At 42.5% G+C, this 20,799-nt stretch overlaps 1 protein-coding gene across 1 annotated transcript in view; it reads left to right on the forward strand.

The window, feature by feature from the left end:
* The window catches only part of LOC310768103 (uncharacterized protein), a gene marked incomplete at its 3' end in the record, with an annotated part of 32,131 nt that extends 11,990 nt beyond the window's left edge, over positions 1-20,141 (forward strand). Inside the window, exons 9-21 of the mRNA XM_083625813.1 lie at positions 385-429; positions 4,396-4,431; positions 6,901-6,957; positions 7,659-7,703; positions 9,084-9,119; positions 13,448-13,489; positions 14,215-14,259; positions 15,452-15,487; positions 16,150-16,191; positions 17,648-17,707; positions 17,967-17,987; positions 19,820-19,876; positions 20,049-20,141. Coding sequence (XP_083481939.1) covers positions 385-429; positions 4,396-4,431; positions 6,901-6,957; positions 7,659-7,703; positions 9,084-9,119; positions 13,448-13,489; positions 14,215-14,259; positions 15,452-15,487; positions 16,150-16,191; positions 17,648-17,707; positions 17,967-17,987; positions 19,820-19,876; positions 20,049-20,141 — 615 coding nt within the window. The remainder of the gene's footprint in view (positions 1-384; positions 430-4,395; positions 4,432-6,900; positions 6,958-7,658; positions 7,704-9,083; positions 9,120-13,447; positions 13,490-14,214; positions 14,260-15,451; positions 15,488-16,149; positions 16,192-17,647; positions 17,708-17,966; positions 17,988-19,819; positions 19,877-20,048) is intronic.
* Between the last annotated feature and the right edge of the window lie 658 nt (positions 20,142-20,799).

The raw sequence follows: 20,799 nt of genomic DNA on the forward strand, positions 1-20,799 counted from the left end.
ACAAATTGCCAGTAACAGTCTCTCAGCCTAACCTGTCTCACATTCTCCTCTAAAACACTGCCTTCCCACATTTCCCTCTCCCTCAGTCCAGACTTTCATATTTTATCTCCATTTGGGAGTACCCTTGGTCTGAAAAAAAAAATCTCTATTGAGGAAGGGGTGTGGGAAGGCAGTGATTTCGAGGAGAATGTCATATGGACAATGGAGAATTTGTGGAGATACAGGAAGCTTCCTATGCACATTAAATGGCAGTATGGCTGAGTTCAAGAGAATGGAGCAATGCATATATGGCATGTCTAAGTTGGAGTAGTAGAATAGTGGAGCGTGGGAGGCTGGGGTGCATGTCATGTGTGGATCAGTCAATGCTTTCTCCTTCCTTTGTAGGATCCAATGTCCATGCTTGGAGGTGGCGGCGCTGGTGGCTTAATGGTAAGAATTTCTCCATCACCTTCTCCAATTGGTTGGTGGGAGGCAGCTGGGATAATTTTTTAAAAAATTGCATCAACCGAAGTCACATGAGGTTGCTCCCTTGTTGAAGCTTAGCTGGTCTGCCAAAAAAAAAAAAAGGGGAAAGTAATGGGTTGAAACTGTTCTTTGCAAAACAAACAAAACTGCTGGCTACCAAGCAGGCCAATAGCAGCCCCCCTCTCTCTCTAACTCTCTCCATTTCATCCCAGAGTGCTCTAAGTTGTCTGCATAATAAAACTGCAGATAAAAACCAGATAAAAATCCCCCAAATTGTTTAAGAACATATATACATAAAATAATCAGTAAAATGCATGAAAAATCAGTAAACCCCTTCAGAGATGAACGTAGCTTATATGTCTGGGCAGACTTGATGAATTAAAACAATTTTCTTTTTTTCAAATTTTTTAAAATTAATTTTCCACATTTTTAAACAAACAAACAAACACAGATCATAAGTGAACTCAGTCTAATATTAATATCATAGTTAAATGGCTTCCTCAAATTCCCTTGACTGAATTTCATTATATATCGTTGTAACGGTTTTCCAAAACAGTTTCTCATAATATTTACTTACTCCTTAACTTCTTTTTCTCTTTTTCTCTTAACTTTAAACATAATGTTTTATAATTTCACATATTTAAATCCTTAGCCTATCTGTTACTTTGCAAGTGTTTCTATTTAATTTAACTTAGCATATTTGGATAAATAGTCTTTGAATTTCTTCCATACTTCCTGATATTCCTCCTCCTTCTGGTCACGGATTCTTCCAGTCAGGTCGGCTAGCTCCGAAAAGTCCATCATCTTCATCTGCCATTCCTCCACTGTTGGTATTTCTTGTGTTTTCCAATTTTTGGCTAATAAAATTCGAGCTGCAGTTGGGGCATACAAAAGCAGTCTAACATCTTTTTTGGGCAATTCCAAACCTATTATTCCAAGAAGAAAGGCCTCTGGTTTCTTAACAAATGTATATTTCAAGGTTTTCCCCCAACTCATTATAAATCTTCTCCCAGAAGTCTTTCACCTTGGGACAGGTCTACCACATATGGTAAAAGGTACCCTCCTTTTCTTTACATTTCAAGCATAGATTATCACTATTGTGATAAATCTTTGCTAACTTTCCAGGGGTCAAGTACCATCTATACATCAGTTTCATTATATTTTCCTTTAACATTGTACATGCAGTGAACTTGACCCCTTTCCTCCACAACCTTTCCCAATCTTCAAACATTATGTTATGTCCAATCTATCATCATGGATTTAACTTGTTCATTCTTTGTATGCCACTCCAATAATAAATTATACATTTTAGACAAATTTTTAACGTTAGAATCTAACAACCCCGTTTCCAATTTGTTTTTTTCCGAAGCAAAACCATTTTTCTTTGTACAATTCATTAATCTGGTGATAATGTAACCAATTTGTTTTATCTTTGATTTGGTCAAATGGCTTTAATTTAAGTCCTTCATTATCTTCCAATAACAAATCTAAATATCTTAACCACTTGGATTCCATATTTGACTTTTTCTGGGCCTTTGCCTCCATTGGCGAGAGCCATCTGGGTGTTTTCCTTTCTAGAAGATCTTTGTATTTAATCCAAACATTATATAGAGATTTTCTAATCACAAGATTTTTAAAGCCATTATGAGCCTTTACCTTCTCATACCATAGATATGCATGCCATCCAAACACATTGTCAAATCCCTCCAAATCTATAACATTAGTATCCTCTAGCTGTATCCATTCCTTAATCCAGCAAAGCACTGCTGCTTCATTTTTTTTTTTTATAATATTTTTATTTTTCGATATAAACACAATACAACAAACATAAACATACAAAAACAAAAACAAAACAAAAAACATGTATCACTTCATATCCTAATTTCATATCCTATCTTCCCCGACTTCCTCATGCCTCCCCTTTCTGTATTCCAAATTCTTATCGATTGTTCAGCAAATCTTCCCTTATTTTGATTTAAATTTAGACTATTCTTCCTTATTCTCCTTGTCTTAACCATTACTAATAGTAACCATTTACTTTCCAGTCCAACATCATTCTAACTTTCATTAACTTTGTAATGTTTCTTTAAATAGTCCTTGAATTTTTTCCATTCTTCTTGCGCTGCTTCTCTTCCCTGGTTTCGGATTCTGCTCGTCATTTCTGCCAAGCCCATATAGTCTATCACCTTCATCTGCCATTCTTCCAGTGTGGGTAGTTCTTGCGTCTTCCAGTACTTCGCAATGAGTATTCTAGCTGCTGTTGTAGCATACATAAAGAAAGTTATATCCGTCTTTAACACCCCTTGGCCGACAATACCCAAGAGAAAGGCCTCTGGTTTCTTGGGGAAAGTATATTTAAATACCTTTTTAAGTTCATTATAGATCATTTCCCAGAATGCCTTAATCTTCGGGCAAGTCCACCAAAGATGAAAAAATGTACCTTCAGTTTCTTTACATTTCCAACATTTATTGTCAGGCAAATGGTAAATCTTTGCAAGCTTGACTGGGGTTATGTACCACCTATATATCATTTTCATAATGTTTTCTCTTAAGGCATTACATGCCGTAAATTTCATCCCGGTGGTCCACAACTTTTCCCAATCAGCAAACAAAATATTATGACCAATGTCCTGAGCCCATTTAATCATGACCGATTTAACCGTTTCATCTTGTGTATTCCATTTCAGCAGCAAATTGTACATTTTGGACAAATTCTTAGTACTGGGTTCTAACAGTTCTGTCTCCAATTTTGATTTTTCCACCTGGAAGCCAATTTTACTGTCCAGTTTAAACGCTTCATTTATTTGATGATAGTGCAACCAATCTCTCACCTTCCCTTTTAATTTCTCAAAACTCTGCAATCTCAATTTGTCCCCTTCCTTTTCCAAAATTTCCCCGTATCTTGGCCACTTGGACTCCATATTTAACTTTTTAACTGCCTTAGCTTCCATTGGCGACAGCCACCCAAAGCACTGCTGCTTCAAAATAGATCTTCATATCTGGCAGGGAAAATCCCCCTCTTTCTTTCGAGTCTGTTAGTAATTTATATTTGATTCTGGGTTTTCCCCCCTGCCATATAAATCTAGATAGTGCTTTTTGCCATTCTTTAAAACACTTCACATTATCAATAACTGGTAGGGCTTGAAACAGAAACAACATCTTTGGCAATAACTTCCTTTCCTCATTGTCCAGATTTTTCTCTAAAACTTTGGTTTTGCTCTTATTTAACTTAAATCCTGCTACCTGCCCGAACTCCTGTATTGTCTCCTGTGCTTTTACTGCACTGGAGTCTGGTTCTTGAAGTGTCAATACTAGATCATCAGCAAAGGCATTTAATTTATATTGTTTGGATCCTACTACTATACCTTTAATTTGTTCTTCTTTTCTTATCATACTTAACAAGACCTCAAGGACCAAAATAAACAGCAGAGGGGAAAGTGGGCACCCTTGCCTGGTTCCCTTCCCAAGAATTAAAACAATTTTCAGCAGGCATCTACAACAACATAGCAAGGATGCCTGACCAATGTCAACAAGCTAGGAGTTCCTAACTGAAAATGCTGCCACTCTAAATTGTTGACTCCTTATAATTGTGGCACAAGTATTATGTGGCATTTGTGAAAGTGCTGGTTTCACAGTTTTGAACCCATCAGCCAGGGGCCTTAAGTAAAGTCGTTCCACATTAAGAGCTTCATTTACCAATTGTAGAAAATGAAAAATTCTATGACTCTGTGACTCTACAAGAAATACCAGAAAGAGAGAAACTAAGGGAAGCCCAGATTGGCTGGACTGCTCCACATCATGGCAAGAGATATTGATTTCCTACCCTGAGGAAGACAGCAACTGTTGCACAGTATGTCTAAAATTGAGTAGTGGGGATGCCAAGTGTATATCATCCAAGAGAAGATCAAAAATCTTTCCTTTCCTTTGCAGAACATGCTTGGAAATGGTGGTGCTAGTAAACTAGCGGTAAGAGCATTTCTATTACCTTCTTTCATTTTCCTCCGAGCTATTATTTTGGGAAGTCAGAATTTCATCCTAAAACATGGCAGGTGTTCTTATTGGGAGGCAAATAGCATCACCCCAAGAGAGTGTTTCCAACGCAAGCCAACTTCCTACAAGCACTAAAAGTGGTTTGCTTCCTGCAAAGCCTTCAAGCACCTGACTTCCATGCATCTCCCTCCTCCAGGACACTTTTGAGCATCCATTGTCCTACAACCAAGTACAGTTCAATGGGTCGGTGTGAAGAGAGAGCATTTTCAATGGTGGAGCAAAAGCTCTGGGATGCCCTGCATTGGAAGACCCATATGGGCCCATCACAAACAGGAATGGGCAAATCAGTCTAATTTTAGTCATTGTCACTTTTGCACTTGTTTACCATACAGTCTGTTCTGCTCCATTTCTGCATCAATTTGTGAGCGAGTTGTTCAAACACATAGCTACAGGACACTCATAGGACCAGGTATCTCAATGCATCACCTCTCTATCCATACATGAAGCTTTTCACCAAAGCCCCTCCTGTAGATGCAGTGGCCATCTGTGGTGAGGGAGGTGTCTAAGAGGGAAGTGGCATTCTCAGCCTCAGCCAGCATTGCCAATGTTTAGGGATGACAGGAGTCCAGCAAAATTTGCAAGGCAACGGGCTCTTCATCCCTGGCTAAAATCTCCCATTAGGCATGAAGTTCTTTTGCCAAATGTGAAAGGGGTTTAACATTCTGAGATTTGCCCTGAATTCTGCAATTATGTCAAATGTGGGCAAAAAGTCCTCTCATGTCTACCACAAGTAAGATGGGTGGCGCCTTTTACTTTTCATATTTGGGAATTTTAACAGTCTTTTTTGGTAAGAAACTGACCATCCTTTCCATGTCCATAGAGATAGAAGGATCTGTCAATTTTGGTTCCCCCATTTCCAATTTTTCCAATCTTTAATCTGATTCTCCACGTTTCTGCAGCCATCTGCTTATTAAAAAAGAAAAAAAAAGAAAATTCCTCAGTATTTTAGTGCAATTTTCTCCTGAAAACCATATTCCCCCCCCATCCCACTTACAACCATACCAAATATAGCATATCTACATGTACCTTAGGAGTTTCCCTTTGCAGGCAGTTCTCATTAATATCCAAGTATTTGCAAGCATTTTTCCTTATACAATGCATTTTTCCTAATATAATATTTGGTGGTGGTAAGAAACTATCCATTATAATCTTCCTGTATTTGTGAAGCTGTTGTAGGCCTTGGGAATGAATTCAGTAATGTCACTGGGTTGGTAAGAATCTAATATAAGCACCTCTTACAGTATGTGTTAGACTTTTGTGCTATATTCACATGCAAGGCTATTGCATGAAGAATGACTGCTCAGCTGGCCACACCCCAGATGACACATTCTTGCTGCGCACTCAACATTTCCATCTTCAGTGAGGATGTCTCCAAAAGGGCATTTATACATGAATAGCTAAATATATATCAGCTCCCCCCTTGCAGGTGCCCATACATATTCAAGCTATTTCCACGGTACGACAGCAGTGTGTGTTTTGTCATTGGAGACAGTGAAAGTGACAGAGATGTTGCTCCATCTATCTTCTCCATGTGCTAGACCTAAGAATAGGATACTGGTCCCTGTGCTCTTATTGTTGTGAAGCCAGAAGTAATCCTGAAAGATTTTCGGAAGTCCTATAACATCACCCAAGGAGACCTCAAATGCATTCCAAGTTCTCAGCGTCCTAGGAAATACATAAACTTTAGAAAGGAGGAAGACCTTCCCAGACTGTTTAGGTGAAGGTTTTGATTTCCTGTTTAGTGGAATTTGTTTAGTGGAATTTGCTGCCAAGGAGTGTGGTGGAGTCTCCTTCTTTGGAGGTCTTTAAGCAGAGGCTTGACAACCATATGTCAGGAGTGCTCTGATGGTGTTTCCTGCTTGGCAGGGGGTTGGAATCGATGGCCCTTGTGGTCTCTTCCAACTCTATGATTCTATGATTCTATGATTCTATGATTATCTCCCACAACATAAATGGCCTGGGTATAATCTGGAGACACATGAAGACTCCACCTAACTGAGTGGATCTGAGTGGGTAATGGGGAGTTAAACTATGGAATTTGCAATCACAGGATGTAATGTTGACCATCAATTTGGATCATTATAAATGGGGAGAAGACAAATACATGGAGGTTAAGGCTATCCATAAATGTTCATCAAGATGGCTGTTACATTACCTCAAGTACCAGAGGCCTTATGCCTGTAGATGATAGTTGCTGAGGAACTAGAGCAGGAGGCTTCTATTGTCCTCTTGTTCTACATGTGAGGTTCTAATAGGCACCCACTTGGCTGATGTGAAAAGAGGATGATAGACCTGAAAGGCCTGGGGTATGATCCAACTGACTCTTCATCTATTCTTAGAGTAACCTGCCTTTCTGTAAAGATCTTTCTTTTTACTTCCTTGTAGGCATTGGCCCCTATGCTAGCTGGAGGTGGAGGTGATGGCGAGGTAGGTGGTGGAGGGGTAAGGCACAATCCTTTTTCATTTCAGGGCAGATCTTGCCATGAAGTCAATGTGAAGCATCGTCACCATCACCTTATTCTGGACATGACTTGCTTGTTGAGGAAAACCACCATGAAACCATGTGTTTAGCCGCCCCCTCCCCAAACCATACTCATGCTCCCTCCTGGTCAGTATGCTGAGCATATGCGTGGAACATCGAGGACCATAGGCAACATGCAGCCCTCAGAAGACCGCGGTACCAAAGTGGTGATGTGGCTTGAATGATGAACTGGGAGTTTAGAGTTCAAATCCCCATTCTCTCATGAAGCACACGGGATGACAATGTGCCAGTAACAGTCTCTCAGCCTAACCTGTCTCACATTTTCCTCTAAATCACTGCCTTCCCACATATACCCCTCCCTCAGTCCAGATTTTCCCATATTCTCTCCATTTGGGAGTACCCTGGGTCTGAAAAAAAAATCTCTATTGAGGAAGGGGTGTGGGAAGGCAGTGATTTCGAGGAGAATGTCATATGGACAATGGAGAATCCGTGGAGATACAGGAAGCTTCCTATGCACATTAAATGACAGTATGGCTGAGTTCAAGAGAATGGAGCAATGCATATATGGCATGTCTAAGTTGGAGTAGTAGAATAGTGGAGCGTGGGAGGCTGGGGTGCATGTCATGTGTGGATCAGTCAATGCTTTCTCCTTCCTTTGTAGGATCCAATGTCCATGCTTGGAGGTGGCGGCGCTGGTGGCTTAATGGTAAGAATTTCGCCATTACCTTCTCCTGTTATCTTCTGTCCTTTCCATTGGTTGGTGGGAGGCAGCTGGGATAATTTTTTTTTAAAATTGCATCAACTAAAATCACATGAGGTTGCTCCCTTGTTGTAGCTAAGCCTGTCTGCCCAGAGAGATTTACCTAGTGTCCATGGTATGGTGTGAAGGCAAAAGAAAGAAAGAAAGAAAGAAAGAAAGAAAGAAAGAAAGAAAGAAAGAAAGAAAGAAAGAAAAGAAAAGAAAGAGTTGTTTTTTAAAAAAGAAAAGAAAAGAAAAAGGAACAATAAAAGCAATGGGATGAAACTGTTCTTTGTGAAACAAACAAAACTGCTGGCTAACAAGCAGGCCAATAGCAGCCTCTCTATCTCTCTCCCCGGAGTGCTCTAAGTTGTTTGCATAATAAAACTATTGATAAAAAAACAGCTTAAAATTCCCCAAATTGTTTAAAAACATATATACATAAAATAATTAATAAAATGCATGTAAAATCAGTAAAGCCCTTGAGAGATGAATGTAGGCAACTAGCTTATATGTCTGGGTAGATTTGATGAATTAAAACAATTTTCAGCAGGCATCTGCAACAACATAGCAAGGATGCCTGACTAATGTCAACAGGCTAGGAGTCCCTAACTGATAATGCTGCTACTCTAAACCAGGCTTCCTCAACCTCGGCCCTCCAGATGTTTTTGGCCTACAACTCCCATGATCCCCAGCTAGCAAGACCAGTGGTCAGGGATGATGGGAATTGTAGTCTCAAAACATCTGAGGAAGCCTGCTCTAAACTGTTGACTCCTTACAAATGTGGAACAAGTATTATGTGGCATTTGTAAAAGTGCTACTAGTTTCACAGTTCTGAACCCATCAGTCCACAACATTAAGGGCTTCATTTACCAATTGTAGAAATTAAACAATTCTATGAATCTATGACTCTACAAAGAAATAGCAGAAAAGCGTTACTAAAGAAAGCCCAGATTGGCTGGACTGCTCCACATCATGGCAAGAGATATCGATTTCCTACCCTGGGGAAGACAGCAACTGTTGCGCAGTACAGTGGTGCCTCGCAAGACGAAATTAATTCGTTCTGCGAGTTTTTTCGTCTTGCGAATTTTTCGTCTTGCGAAGCACCTCTTCAAGCAATGCACCCTGGGTATTAACGGTTTTAAGAAAAAGGAAACAAATTGCAAGACGTTTTCGTCTTGCGAAGCAGCTCAAAAAACGAAAAACTCTTTCGTCTTGCGAGTTTTTCGTCTTGCGAGGCATTCGTCTTGCGAGGTACCACTGTATGTCTAAAACTGAGTAGCGGGGATACCAAGTGTATATCATCCAAGAGAAGATCAAAAGCCTTTCTTTTCCTTTCCTTTGCAGGACATGCTTCGAAATGGTGGCGCTAGTAAACTAGCGGTAAGAGCATTTCTATTACCTTCTCTCATTTTCTTCTGTGCTATTATTTTGGGAAGTCAGAATTTCATCCTAAAACATGGCGGCTATCCTTATTGGGGGGCAAATAACATCGCCCCAAGAGAGTCTCTCCGATGCAAGCTAAATTCTTACAAGTACTAAAAGTGTTTTGCTACCTGCAAAGCCTTCAGGCACCTGACTTCCAGGCGTCTCCCTCCCCCAGGACACTTTTGAGCATCCAAGGCCTTTTGGTAATAAATGTTGGTGGCAAGGAAAGTTTCTTCACCTGATAACAAATAGAGTCATGTAAGGCGTTTAAGCCTTGTACGTGCGCATTATATAGGATGATGTTTTTCTCCTCTTTGTAGGCACTTGCACCTATGCTTAGAGGTTAAGGCTATCCATAAATGTTCATCATGATGGCTGTTACACTACCTCAAGTACCAGAGGCCTTATGCCTGTAGATGATAGTTGCTGAGGAACTAGAGCAGGAGGCTTCTATTGTACTCTTGTTCTACATGCGAGGTTCTAATAGGCACCCACTTGGTTGATGTGAAAAGAGGATGATAGACCTGAAAGGCCTGGGGTATGATCCAACTGACTCTTCATCTATTCTTAGAGAAACTTGCCTTTCTGTAAAGATCTTTCTTTTTACTTCCTTGTAGGCAATGCTCCCTATGCTAGCTGGAGGTGGAGGTGATGGCGAGGTAGGTGGTGGAGGGGTAAGGCACAATCCTTTTTCATTGCAGGGCAGATCTTGCCATGAAGTCAGACGTCAATGTGAAGCATCATCACCATCACCTTATTCTGTACATGACTTGCTTGTTGAGGGAAACCACCATGAAACCATGTGTTTAGCCACCCCCTCCCCAAACCATACTCATGCTCCTTCTGGGTTCAATTAAGGGTCTCCTATGCACACAGGTCCTGCTATCAGCTTGATTGTTCTGCAAAAAACATTACATATCTGAACATCAAGCATTATGCCCAAACCTCACTTACAAGTGCAGCTGATTCCTATATCTGAACAACCACAATTTGCCCACTTGTTGTTTGTGCTCTGCTAGTTGGTAGCAGCTGTTTGCAGGAAGAAACCATTTAGAAAGGGAAGAGGGAGAGAGATCAGACAAATAATCCTCCCCTTGTCTCTCTTTTGCTGGCTGGCTGTAGCCATTTTAAGAAGAAACCATGGGAAGAGAGGGAGGGGAGATCACTGATTAGACATGTTCCCATAGGAAATATTGGAGATTGCCAGCTCATGATGCAAAACACTCGCCCCTAACCAACAATTTATTGGGAACTCATTTTGTTCTTTAAGTGGGACCTCATGACGCATTGAACATATATATGATTCTGGGAAGTATTCTAGGTTAGTGGTGTGCTTTTCTTATGAACCTCCAAGAATTTCCAATACTCCAAATGCAATTCAAGTACAGTGGTACCTTGGGTTACAGACACTTCAGGTTATAGACTCCGCTAACCCAGAAATAGTACCCCGGGTTAAGAACTTTGCTTCGGGATGAGAACAGAAATCACGCGGCGGCAGCAGGAGGCCCCATTAGCGAAAGTGGTGCTTCAGGTTAAGAACAGTTTCAGGTTAAGAACAGACCTCCGGAACGAATTAAGTACTTAACCTGATGTACCACTGTACTGCAAAGGGTCTGCCCATTGACTTTTCTCTTCCAAAAACAATGGAAAATAGAAATGTTGCCTTGACTAGAAACTTTGCCATCTGGCAATTGAAACAGCAATGGAATGTATCGCCACACAGGAGGACTGCTTACCTGATCTCCCAGCAGCTGAATCCCCACCTCCTTCTGGGAAGAAATGGGGAGGGATGAGCTGGTGAGGAGGTCAGCATGGTGCAAATGTACTGGAGGATCTGATCCCATGATCCTGCTGGCAGGTTTGTCCTGCACCTGCCCCTCTATCACCCCACCCCCAATTACTCTTGCTAAGTAGCAGCAACTCAGCTGTCAAGAGGTCAGGTGAGTGCTGCTGCCCGCCATGGCACACACTACTGAGCGCAGCTAGGGGCAAGATAAAACTTTGCCGACTGGAGAATGCTGGTTTCTTCATGCAATGAGAAACCAAAGTAAATGGGGGTGGACCTATGAATATGTGCACTAACAGAGATAATTCTCCTGTTCCCCTTGTAGGCCATGTCTTCTATGCTTTTCGCAGGTGATGATGATCAGGAAGGTGGTGGTGGTGCTGCGGTAAGAAACTCTCCCTTTTAATTCCAGGGCAATTCTGAGGGCAGGGTTAAGCATGTGGCCCCATCACCATATTTCCTCTGCACACACAAGTAGGCTGTGAGGAAGCCTAAAGTATCCCATCAAAGCGGGATTTTAAACAAAACATCTAAAGAAGGCTCATAAGTGATTCAAATTCTACAATGTGTTGTCAAAGAAGAGCTAAATGTCATTTCCTGTCTTCCATGTACAGAAGGATTAATACATTTCCTTTCCTTTGTAGGGATTGCTTGAGAAGTTTTCGGTAAGAAACCATACATTGTAGCCCTTGTAATGTTAGTTCCTTCAGTCTTTAGTTGGTTTTCCTGGGCATCAGGACAGTAGAAGAAACTATCTAATATATCTCTTATTAGGGTGCTACTCATTTATCTGATATTAGGTAAAGGTAAAGGGACCCCTGACCATTAGGTCCAGTCGCAGATGACTCTGGGGTTGCGGCGCTCATCTCGCTTTATTGGCTGAGGGAACCGGCGTACAGCTTCTGGTCATGTGGTCAGAATGACTAAGCCGCTTCTGGCGAACCATAGCAGTGCACGGAAACGCTGTTTACCTTTCCAATGTAGCGGTACCAATTTATCTACTTGCACTTTGTGCTTTCGAACTGCTAGGCTGGCAGGAGCAGGGACCGAGCAACGGGAGCTCACCCCATCGTGGGGATTCGATCCGCCAACGTTCTGATCGGCAAGCCCTAGGCTCTGTGGTTTAACCCACAGCGCAACCTGCGTCCCTATATCTGATATTATCACAGTGCAATTGCATAGAGAGTATGACAAGAGACTCCCTGTGCTTTTCAGCACACATTTACCACCCCACTGAGGCTTTTTTAACTACTGTTGTTTGGGTCTCTGTTCACCTTTCCCAATTTAATTAATTCATGTTTTTGCAAACCACCCTGGGTACGATGACTGAAGGGCAGAATAATAGTAATGGTAATAGTAGTAGTAATAGTAATAATACTTTGAAGGCTGACACCATAAAAATGTGAAGTGAACTTTATGTGCCACTTGTTAAAAAGGCTATACCTTGAACATGACTCCAAAACAAATTGGCAGCCTGGCTCAGTTCTTTGAAGATAACTGTAATATGCTGGCAGGATCTCACTGCTTCATATCGTCCAGCATTTCTTCAATGAAAATAGAGGGACATCCTAACAAAAAGTGGGACATTCTGGGATGAAATCAGAAACCAGGACGGGTTATTTAAATCAGGGACACCCCTGGGAAATAGGGACACTTGGAGGGTCTGCTGCTTTCAGTACTGGGGGCATGAGCACCAGACATACCAATTGTGTCCTGCAGAAGGCAGGAGCTAAATATATATCAGCTCCCCCCTTTCAGGTGCCCATACAGATTCAAGCTATTTCCACGGTGCGACAGCAGTGTGTGTTTCGTCATTGGAGACAGTGAAAGTGACAGAGATGTTGCTCCATCTATCTGCTCCATGTGCTAGACCTAATAATAGGATACTGGTCCCTGTGCTCTTATGGTTGTGAAGCCAGAAGTCCTCCTGAAAGATTCTCGGAAGTCCTATAACATCACCCAAGGAGACCTCAAATGCATTCCAAGTTCTCAGCGTCCTAGGAAATACATAAACTTTAGAAAGGAGGAAGACCTCCCCAGACTGTTTAGGTGAAGGTTTTATCTCCCACAACATAAATGGCCTGGGTATGGTCTGGAGACACATGAAGGCTCCACCTAACTGAAGTTAAGCAGATCTGAGTGGGTAAAGGGGAGTGAAACTATGGCATTTGCAATCACAGGATGTAATGTTGACCATCAATTTGGATCATTATAAATGGGGAGAAGACAAGTACATGGAGGTTAAGGCTATCCATAAATGTTCATCATGATGGTACCAGAGGCCTTATGCCTGTAGATGATAGTTGCTGAGGAACTAGAGCAGGAGGCTTCTATTGTCCTCTTGTTCTACATGCGAGGTTCTAATAGGCACCCACTTGGCTGATGTGAAAACAGGATGATAGACCTGAAAGGCCTGGGGTATGATCCAACTGACTCTTCATCTATTCTTAGAGTAACCTGCCTTTCTGTAAAGATCTTTCTTTTTACTTCCTTGTAGGCAATGGCCCCTATGCTAGCTGGAGGTGGAGGTGATGGCGAGGTAGGTGGTGTAGGGGTAAGGCATAATCCTTTTTCATTTCAGGGCAGATCTTGCCATGAAGTCAGACGCCAATCTGAAGCATCGTCACCATCATCCTTATTCTGGACATGACTTGCTTGTTGAGGGAAACCACCATGAAACCATGTGTTTAGCCGACCCCCTCCCCAAACCATACTCATGCTCCCTCCTGGTCAGTATGCTGAGCACATGCATGTAACCTCCAGGACCATAGGCAACATGCAGCCCTCAGAAGACAGCAGTACCAAAGTGGTGATGTGGCTTGAATGAGGAACTGGGAGTTTAGAGTTCAAATCCACATTCTCTCATGAAGCACACGGGATGACAATGTGCCAGTAACAGTCTCTCAGCCTAACCTGTCTCCCATTCTCCTCTAAAACACTGCCTTCCCGCATATACCCCTCCCTCAGTCCAGATTTTCCCATATTCTCTCCATTTGGGAGTACCCTGGGTCTGAAAAAAAAATCTCTATTGAGGAAGGGGTGTGGGAAGGCAGTGATTTCGAGGAGAATGTCATATGGACAATGGAGAATTTGTGGAGATACAGGAAGCTTCCTATGCACATTAAATGACAGTATGGCTGAGTTCAAGAGAATGGAGCAATGCATATATGGCATGTCTAAGTTGGAGTAGTAGAATAGTGGAGCGTGGGAGGCTGGGGTGCATGTTATGTGTGGATCAGTCAATGCTTTCCCCCTCCTTTGTAGGATCTAATGTCCATGCTTGGAGGGGGTGGCGGTGGCGGCTTAATGGTAAGAATTTCTCCATCACCTTCTCCAGTTGGTTGGTGGGAGGCAGCTGGGATAAAGATTTTAAAAATTGCATCAACCAAAGTCACATGAGGTTGCTCCCTTGTTGAAGCTAAGTCTGTTTGCCCAGAGATAGTTACCTGGTGTCCAGGGTATGGTGTGAAGGCAAAAGAAAGAAAGAAAGAAAGAAAGAAAGAAAGAAAGAAAGAAAGAAAGAAAGAAAGAAAGAAAGAAAGAAAGTGAGTGTAGGGCTGTTGTTTTTTTAAAAAATAAGAAAAGAAAAAGGAACAATAAAAGCAATGGGATGAAACTGTTCTTTGTGAAACAAACAAAACTGCTGGCTACCAAGCAGGCCAATAGCAGCCTCTCTCTCTCTCTCTCTCTCTCTCTCTCTCTCTCTCTCTCTCTCTCCTCCCAGAGTGCTCTAAGTTCTCTACATAATAAAACTGTTGATAAAAAAACAGCTTAAAATTCCCCAAATTGTTTAAAAACATATATACATAAAATAATTAATAAAATGCATGTAAAATCAGTAAAGCCCTTGAGAGATGAATGTAGGCAACTAGCTTATATGTCTGGGTAGATTTGATGAATTAAAACAATTTTCAGCAGGCATCTGCAACAACATAGCAAGGATGCCTGACTAATGTCAACAGGCTAGGAGTCCCTAACTGATAATGCTGCTACTCTAAACCAGGCTTCCTCAACCTCGGCCCTCCAGATGTTTTTGGCCTACAACTCCCATGATCCCCAGCTAGCAAGACCAGTGGTCAGGGATGATGGGAATTGTAGTCTCAAAACATCTGAGGAAGCCTGCTCTAAACTGTTGACTCCTTACAAATGTGGAACAAGTATTATGTGGCATTTGTAAAAGTGCTACTAGTTTCACAGTTCTGAACCCATCAGCCAGGGACCTTAAATAAACTTGTTCCACAACATTAAGGGCTTCATTTACCAATTGTAGAAATTAAACAATTCTATGATTCTATGACTCTACAAAGAAATAGCAGAAAAGCAGCAACTAAAGAAAGCCCAGATTGGCTGGACTGCTCCACATCATGGCAAGAGATATCGATTTCCTACCCTGAGGAAGACAGCAACTGCTGCACAGTATGTCTAAAACTGAGTAGTGGGGATACCAAGTGTATATCATCCAAGAGAAGATCAAAAGCCTTTCTTTTCCTTTCCTTTGCAGGACATGCTTGGAAATGATGGCGCTAGTAAACTAGCGGTAAGAGCATTTCTATTACCTTCTCCGATTTTCTTTTGTGCTATTGTCTTGGGAAGTCAGAATTTCATCCTAAAACATGGCGGCTATCCTTATTGGGAGGCAAATAACATCGCCCCAAGAGAGTCTCTCCGATGCAAGCTAAATTCTTACAAGTACTAAAAGTGTTTTGCTACCTGCAAAGCCTTCAGGCACCTGACTTCCAGGCGTCTCCCTCCCCCAGGACACTTTTGAGCATCCAAGGCCTTTTGGTAATAAATGTTGGTGGCAAGGAAAGTTTCTTCACCTGATAACAAATAGAGTCATGTAAGGCGTTTAAGCCTTGCACGTGCGCATTATATAGGATGATGTTTTTCTCCTCTTTGTAGGCACTTGCACCTATGCTTAGAGGTTAAGGCTATCCATAAATGTTCATCATGATGGCTGTTACACTACCTCAAGTACCAGAGGCCTTATGCCTGTAGATGATAGTTGCTGAGGAACTAGAGCAGGAGGCTTCTATTGTACTCTTGTTCTACATGCGAGGTTCTAATAGGCACCCACTTGGTTGATGTGAAAAGAGGATGATAGACCTGAAAGGCCTGGGGTATGATCCAACTGACTCTTCATCTATTCTTAGAGTAACCTGCCTTTCTGTAAAGATCTTTCTTTTTACTTCCTTGTAGGCAATGGTCCCTATGCTAGCTGGAGGTGGAGGTGATGGCGAGGTAGGTGATGGAGGGGTAAGGCACAATCCTTTTTCATTGCAGGGCAGATCTTGCCATGAAGTCAGAAGTCAATCTGAAGCATCATCACCATCACCCTTATTCTGGACATGACTTGCTTGTTGAGGGAAACCACCATGAAACCATGTGTTTAGCCACCCCCTCCCCAAACCATACTCATGCTCCTTCTGGGTTCAATTAAGGGTCTCCTATGCACACAGGTCCTGCTATCAGCTTGATTGTTCTACAAAAATATTACATATCTGAACATAAAGCATTATGCCCAAACCTCACTTACAAGTGCAGCTGATTCCTATATCTGAACAGCCACAATTTGCCCACTTGTTGTTTGCGCTCTGCTAGTTGGTAGCAGCTGTTTGCAGGAAGAAACTATTTAGAAACGGAAGAGGGAGAGAGATCAGACAAATAATCCCCCCCCCCCTTGTCTCTCTTTTGCTGGCTGGCTGCAGCCATTTTAAGAAGATACCATGGGAAGAGAGGGAGGGGAGATCACTGATTAGACATGTTCCCATAGGAAATATTGGAGATTGCCAGCTCATTATGCAAAACACTCGCCCCTAACCAACAATTTATTGGGAACTCATTTTGTTCTTTAAGTGGGACCTCATGATGCATTGAACATATATATGATTCTGGGAAGTATTCTAGGTTAGTGGTGTGCTTTTCTTATGAACCTCCAAGAATTTCCAATACTCCAAATGCAATTCAAGTACTGTGGTACCTTGGGTTACAGACGCTTCAGGTTATAGACTCCGCTAACCCAGAAATATTACCCCAGGTTAAGAACTTTGCTTCGGGATGAGAACAGAAATCACGCGGCGGCAGCCTGAGGCCCCATTAGCGAAAGTGGTGCTTCAGGTTAAGAACAGTTTCAGGTTAAGAACAGACCTCCGGAACGAATCAAGTACTTAACCTGATGTACCACTGTACTGCAAAGGGTCTGCCCATTGACTTTTCTCTTCCAAAAACAATGGAAAATAGAAATGTTGCCTTGACTAGAAACTTTGCCATCTGGCAATTGAAACAGCAATGGAATGTATCGCCACACAGGAGGACTGCTTACCTGATCTCCCAGCAGCTGAATCCCCACCTCCTTCTGGGAAGAAATGGGGAGGGATGAGCTGGTGAGGAGGTCAGCATGGTGCAAATGTACTGGAGGATCTGATCCCACGATCCTGCTGGCAGGTTTGTCCTGCACCTGCCCCTCTATCACCCCACCCCCAATTACTCTTGCTAAGTAGCAGCAACTCAGCTGTCAAGAGGTCAGGTGAGTGCTGCTGCCCGCCATGGCACACACTACTGAGCGCAGCTAGGGGCAAGATAAAACTTTGCCGACTGGAGAATGCTGGTTTCTTCATGCAATGAGAAACCAAAGTAAATGGGGGTGGACCTATGAATATGTGCATTAACAGAGATAATTCTCCTGTTCCCCTTGTAGGCCATGTCTTCTATGCTTTTCGCAGGTGATGATGATCAGGAAGGTGGTGGTGGTGCTGCGGTAAGAAACTCTCCCTTTTAATTCCAGGGCAATTCTGAGGGCAGGGTTAAGCATGTGGCCCCATCACCATATTTCCTCTGCACACACAAGTAGGCTGTGAGGAAGCCTAAAGTATCCCATCAAAGCGGGATTTTAAACAAAACATCTAAAGAAGGCTCATAAGTGATTCAAATTCTACAATGTGTTGTCAAAGAAGAGCTAAATGTCATTTCCTGTCTTCCATGTACAGAAGGATTAATACATTTCCTTTCCTTTGTAGGGATTGCTTGAGAAGTTTTCGGTAAGAAACCATACATTGTAGCCCTTGTAATGTTAGTTCCTTCAGTCTTTAGTTGGTTTTCCTGGGCATCAGGACAGTAGAAGAAACTATCTAATATATCTCTTATTAGGGTGCTACTCATTTATCTGATATTAGGTAAAGGTAAAGGGACCCCTGACCATTAGGTCCAGTCGCAGATGACTCTGGGGTTGCGGCGCTCATCTCGCTTTATTGGCTGAGGGAACCGGCGTACAGCTTCTGGTCATGTGGTCAGAATGACTAAGCCACTTCTGGCGAACCATAGCAGTGCACGGAAACGCTGTTTACCTTTCCAATGTAGCGGTACCAATTTATCTACTTGCACTTTGTGCTTTCGAACTGCTAGGCTGGCAGGAGCAGGGACCGAGCAATGGGAGCTCACCCCATCGTGGGGATTCGATCCGCCAACGTTCTGATCGGCAAGCCCTAGGCTCTGTGGTTTAACCCACAGCGCCACCTGCGTCCCTATATCTGATATTATCACAGTGCAATTGCATAGAGAGTATGACAAGAGACTCCCTGTGCTTTTCAGCACACATTTACCACCCCACTGAGGCTTTTTTAACTACTGTTGTTTGGGTCTCTGTTCACCTTTCCCAATTTAATTAATTCATGTTTTTGCAAACCACCCTGGGTACGATGACTGAAGGGCAGAATAATAGTAATGGTAATAGTAGTAGTAATAGTAATAATACTTTGAAGGCTGACACCATAAAAATGTGAAGTGAACTTTATGTGCCACTTGTTAAAAAGGCTATACCTTGAACATGACTCCAAAACAAATTGGCAGCCTGGCTCAGTTCTTTGAAGATAACTGTAATATGCTGGCAGGATCTCACTGCTTCATATCGTCCAGCATTTCTTCAATGAAAATAGAGGGACATCCTAACAAAAAGTGGGACATTCTGGGATGAAATCAGAAACCAGGACGGGTTATTTAAATCAGGGACACCCCTGGGAAATAGGGACACTTGGAGGGTCTGCTGCTTTCAGTACTGGGGGCATGAGCACCAGACATACCAATTGTGTCCTGCAGAAGGCAGGAGCTAAATATATATCAGCTCCCCCCTTTCAGGTGCCCATACAGATTCAAGCTATTTCCACGGTGCGACAGCAGTGTGTGTTTCGTCATTGGAGACAGTGAAAGTGACAGAGATGTTGCTCCATCTATCTGCTCCATGTGCTAGACCTAATAATAGGATACTGGTCCCTGTGCTCTTATGGTTGTGAAGCCAGAAGTCCTCCTGAAAGATTCTCGGAAGTCCTATAACATCACCCAAGGAGACCTCAAATGCATTCCAAGTTCTCAGCGTCCTAGGAAATACATAAACTTTAGAAAGGAGGAAGACCTCCCCAGACTGTTTAGGTGAAGGTTTTATCTCCCACAACATAAATGGCCTGGGTATGGTCTGGAGACACATGAAGGCTCCACCTAACTGAAGTTAAGCAGATCTGAGTGGGTAAAGGGGAGTGAAACTATGGCATTTGCAATCACAGGATGTAATGTTGACCATCAATTTGGATCATTATAAATGGGGAGAAGACAAGTACATGGAGGTTAAGGCTATCCATAAATGTTCATCATGATGGTACCAGAGGCCTTATGCCTGTAGATGATAGTTGCTGAGGAACTAGAGCAGGAGGCTTCTATTGTCCTCTTGTTCTACATGCGAGGTTCTAATAGGCACCCACTTGGCTGATGTGAAAACAGGATGATAGACCTGAAAGGCCTGGGGTATGATCCAACTGACTCTTCATCTATTCTTAGAGTAACCTGCCTTTCTGTAAAGATCTTTCTTTTTACTTCCTTGTAGGCATTGGCCCCTATGCTAGCTGGAGGTGGAGGTGATGGCGAGGTAGGTGGTGGAGGGGTAAGGCACAATCCTTTTTCATTTCAGGGCAGATCTTGCCATGAAGTCAATGTGAAGCATCGTCACCATCACCTTATTCTGTACATGACTTGCTTGTTGAGGGAAACCACCATGAAACCATGTGTTTAGCCGACCCCCTCCCCAAACCATACTCATGCTCCCTCCTGGTCAGTATGCTGAGCACATGCGTGGAACATCCAGGACCATAGGCAACATGCAGCCCTCAGAAGACCGCGGTACCAAAGTGGTGATGTGGCTTGAATGATGAACTGGGAGTTTAGAGTTCAAATCCCCATTCTCTCATGAAACACACTGGATGACAAATTGCCAGTAACAGTCTCTCAGCCTAACCTGTCTCCCATTCTCCTCTAAAACACTGCCTTCCCACATTTCCCTTTCTCTCCATCCAGATTTTCCCATATTCTCTCCATTTGGGAGTACCCTTGGTCTGAAAAAAAAACCTGTATTGTGGAAGGGGTTTGGGAAGGCAGTGATTTCGAGGAGAATGTCATATGGACAATGGAGAATCCGTGGAGAACTTTATGTGCCACTTGTAAAAAGGGCTCAACGTTGAACATGATGACTGAAGGGCAGAATAATAATAATAATAATAATAATAATAATAATAATAATAATAGTTGGTTGTCAAACTTAATCCATTTTTGGAGTCCATTCGACTCCCGGAACTGTTTGAAAACCAAGGCGTGGCTTTCAATTGGCTGGAGGAGATTCATGCACTGTATCGGAAGCCACAGAAGCCACATAGGACATTCAGCTTCCAAAATTTTTTTGCAAGCCGTAACCCTCAGTTCCGGATTTGCGGCGCTCAAGCTTACTTCTGAGTAGACATTTACTTGTTCAGTGCTACTGAGTTTCTCAAATGTCCTCCCGGAAGGAATGCCTTCTAACCAAGTCACTGCAAA

The sequence above is a fragment of the Podarcis filfolensis genome (genome assembly GCF_964270895.1).
Source record: "Podarcis filfolensis genome assembly, chromosome: 8".
NCBI lineage: Eukaryota > Metazoa > Chordata > Lepidosauria > Squamata > Lacertidae > Podarcis > Podarcis filfolensis.